A 2,899-nucleotide genomic window follows, 5' to 3' on the forward strand; every position below is an offset into this window, starting at 1 on the left:
TGTTTTTTGGGGCATTTCAGAGCCATTTTGGGGCTGATTTGAGGCATCTTTGGGTTATTTTGGGCTGGTTTCAGGTGGTTTTGGGTTATTTTGGGGTTGGTTTTGGTAGTTTTGGGGTTTTTTAGGGTTGGTTTTGGTGGTTTTGGGGTTTTTTTAGGGTTGGTTTTGGTGGTTTTGGGTTATTTTGGGGTTGGTTTTGGTGATTTTGGGTCATTTTGGGGTTTGGAGCATTTGGGGTTGTTTTTTGGGGCATTTCAGGGCCATTTTGGGCTGATTTCAGCTGCTTTTTGGGGTGTTTTAGGGTATTTACGAGTGTTTTGGGGCACTTCAGGCCCGTTTTTTGCCGTTTCAGGTCCATTTCAAGTGGTTTTGGGGGCGTTTTAGGGTATTTGGGGGCCGTTTTTTGCCATGTTGGGGCAATTTTCTGTGGTTTGGGGGTATGTTGGGGGTATTTTGGGGTGTTTTGAGGCTATTTCGGGGTATTTAAGGGCTGGTTTTTGCTGTTTTGGGCCCGTTTCGAGCGTTTTTGGGGCTACTTTGGGATATTTTGGGGCTGTTTTTTGCCATTTCGGGCCAGTTTTAGATGATTTTTGGGGTATTTTGGGGCCATTTTTTGCCATTTCAGACCCATTTAAGATGCTTTTTGGGGTGTTTTGGGGTATTTTGGGGCTGTTTTTTGCCAGTTCGGCCCCATTTCGAGCGTTTTTGGGGTGTTTTGGGGTATTTTGGGGCTATTTTGAGGTATTTTGGGGCCGTTTTTTGCCATTTTGGCCCCGTTTTGAGCATTTTTGGGGTGTTTTGGGATATTTTGGGGCCATTTTTTGCCGTTTCGGGCCTGTTTTGAGCGTTTTTGGGGTTTTTGGGGTTATTTTGGGGGCGTTTTTTGCCGTTTCGAGCGTTTTTTGGGGTGTTTTGGGGTATTTTGGGGCCGTTTTTTGCCATTTTGGCCCCGTTTCGAGCGTTTTTGGGGTATTTCAGGGTATTTTGGGGGCATTTTTTGCCATTTCGGGCCAGTTTTAGATGATTTTTGGGGTATTTTGGGGTCGTTTTTTGCCGTTTATGCCCGTTTCGAGTGTTTTTGGGGTGTTTGGGGTTATTTCAGGGCCGTTTTTTTGCCATTTCGGCCCCGTTTCAAGCATTTTTGGGGTGTTTTAGTGTGTTTTGGGGCTGTTTTTTGCCGTTTCGGACCCGTTTTAGATGATTTTTGGGGTATTTTGGGGCCGTTTTTTGCCGTTTCGGCCCCATTTCGAGCGTTTTTGGGATGTTTTGGGCTATTTTAGAGCTATTATGGGGTATTTTGGGGCTATTTCGGGGTATTTCGGGGTCGTTTTTGGCTGTTTTTGGGCCCGTTTCGAGCATTTTTGGGGTATTACAGTGCATTTTGGGGCTATTTTGGGGTATTTTGGGGCCATTTTTTGCCGTTTCGGGCCCGTTTTGAGCGTTTTTGGGGTGTTATGGGGTATTTAAGAGCTATTTTGGGGTGTTATGGGATATTTTGGGGCTATTTTGGTTTCTCTTGCCATTTTGGGACATTTTCTGTGGTTTGGGGGTGTTTTGGGGCTATTTTGGGGTATTTTGGGGTCGTTTTTTGCCATTTCGGGCCCGTTTTAAGTGTTTTTGGGGTGTTTTGGGATATTTCGGGGCCGTTTTTTTGCCATTTTGGGCCCGTTTTGAGCGTTTTTGGGGTGTTTTGGGATATTTCGGGGCCGTTTTTTTCCGTTTTGGGCCAGTCTTGAATGTTTTTGGGCATTTCTGGGGTATTTTGGGGCCGTCTTTTGCCATTTTGGCCCGTTTTGAGTGTTTTTGAGGTGTTATGGGGTATTTTGGGGCTATTTTGGGGTATTATGGGGCTGTTTTTTGCAATTTCGGGCCCATTTCGGCATTTTTTGGGGTGTTTTGGGATATTTCGGGGCCGTTTTTTGCCGTTTTGGGCCCGTTTCGAGCGTTTTTTGGGGTCTCTTGGGGTATTTTGGGGGCGTTTTTTGCCATTTTGGCCCCGTTTTGAGCATTTTTGGGGTGTTTTGGGATATTTTGGGGCCATTTTTTGCCGTTTCGGGCCTGTTTCGAGCGTTTTTGGGGTGTTTGGGGGTTATTTTGGGGGCGTTTTTTGCCATTTGGAGCGTTTTTGGGGTGTTTTAGGGTATTTTGGGGCCGTTTTTTGCCGTTTCGGGCCCGTTTTGAGCGTTTTTGGGGTGTTTTGGGATATTTCGGGGCCGTTTTTTTCCATTTTGGGCCAGTCTTGAATGTTTTTGGGCGTTTTTGGGGTAATTTGGGGGCGTTTTTTGCTGTTTCGGGCCCATTTCGAGCATTTTTGGGGTGTTTTAGGGTATTTTGGGGCCGTTTTTTGCCGTTTCGGGCCCGTTTTGAGCGTTTTTGGGGTGTTTTGGGGTGTTTTGGGGCCGTTTTTTTGCCGTTTTGAGCGTTTTTGGGGCGATTTCGGGGCGATTTCGCTCCCCCACCTTGAGGTTCTTCCACCAGTACTTGCGCTTGAGCTCGGCAGGGCTGGTCTCGAACTGGGCTGGGTTTAGGTCATTTTGGGCCATTTTTGGGGTATTTTGGGGCTATTTCAGGGTATTTTGGGGCCGTTTTTTGCCGTTTCGAGCGTTTTTGGGGTATTTTGGGGCTATTTTGGGGTGTTTCGGGGCCGTTTTTTGCCGTTTCGGCCCCATTTCGAGCGTTTTTGGGGTATTTGGGGGTAGATTTTTTCACGTCCTCCCCCACCTTGAGGTTCTTCCACCAGTACTTGCGCTTGAGCTTGGCCGCGCTGGTCTCGAACTGGGAGGCGCCGGCCTGGAGGGCGTCGGCGCGGTCGTCGAGCTCCGACAGCTTCTGGTCGCGCTCCAGCACCTTGTCCACGTTCACCCGCATGATGTCCACCACCTGGGGGGTCAAAGGTCAT

General features: G+C 47.9%; 1 protein-coding gene across 1 annotated transcript in view; it reads right to left on the reverse strand.

Annotated features, from left to right (window-relative positions):
- The window catches only part of LOC114073511 (vesicle-associated membrane protein 2), a gene marked incomplete at its 5' end in the record, with an annotated part of 5,546 nt that extends 2,654 nt beyond the window's left edge, over positions 1-2,892 (reverse strand). The window contains one exon of the mRNA XM_027911248.1: positions 2,722-2,892. Within this exon, the coding sequence (XP_027767049.1) occupies positions 2,722-2,892 (171 nt within the window). The remainder of the gene's footprint in view (positions 1-2,721) is intronic.
- Between the last annotated feature and the right edge of the window lie 7 nt (positions 2,893-2,899).

The sequence above is a fragment of the Empidonax traillii genome, unplaced genomic scaffold (assembly GCF_003031625.1).
Source record: "Empidonax traillii isolate 1590-97213 ecotype Southwest subspecies unplaced genomic scaffold, ASM303162v1 scaffold6749:size5721, whole genome shotgun sequence".
In the NCBI taxonomy this organism is placed as follows: domain Eukaryota; kingdom Metazoa; phylum Chordata; class Aves; order Passeriformes; family Tyrannidae; genus Empidonax; species Empidonax traillii.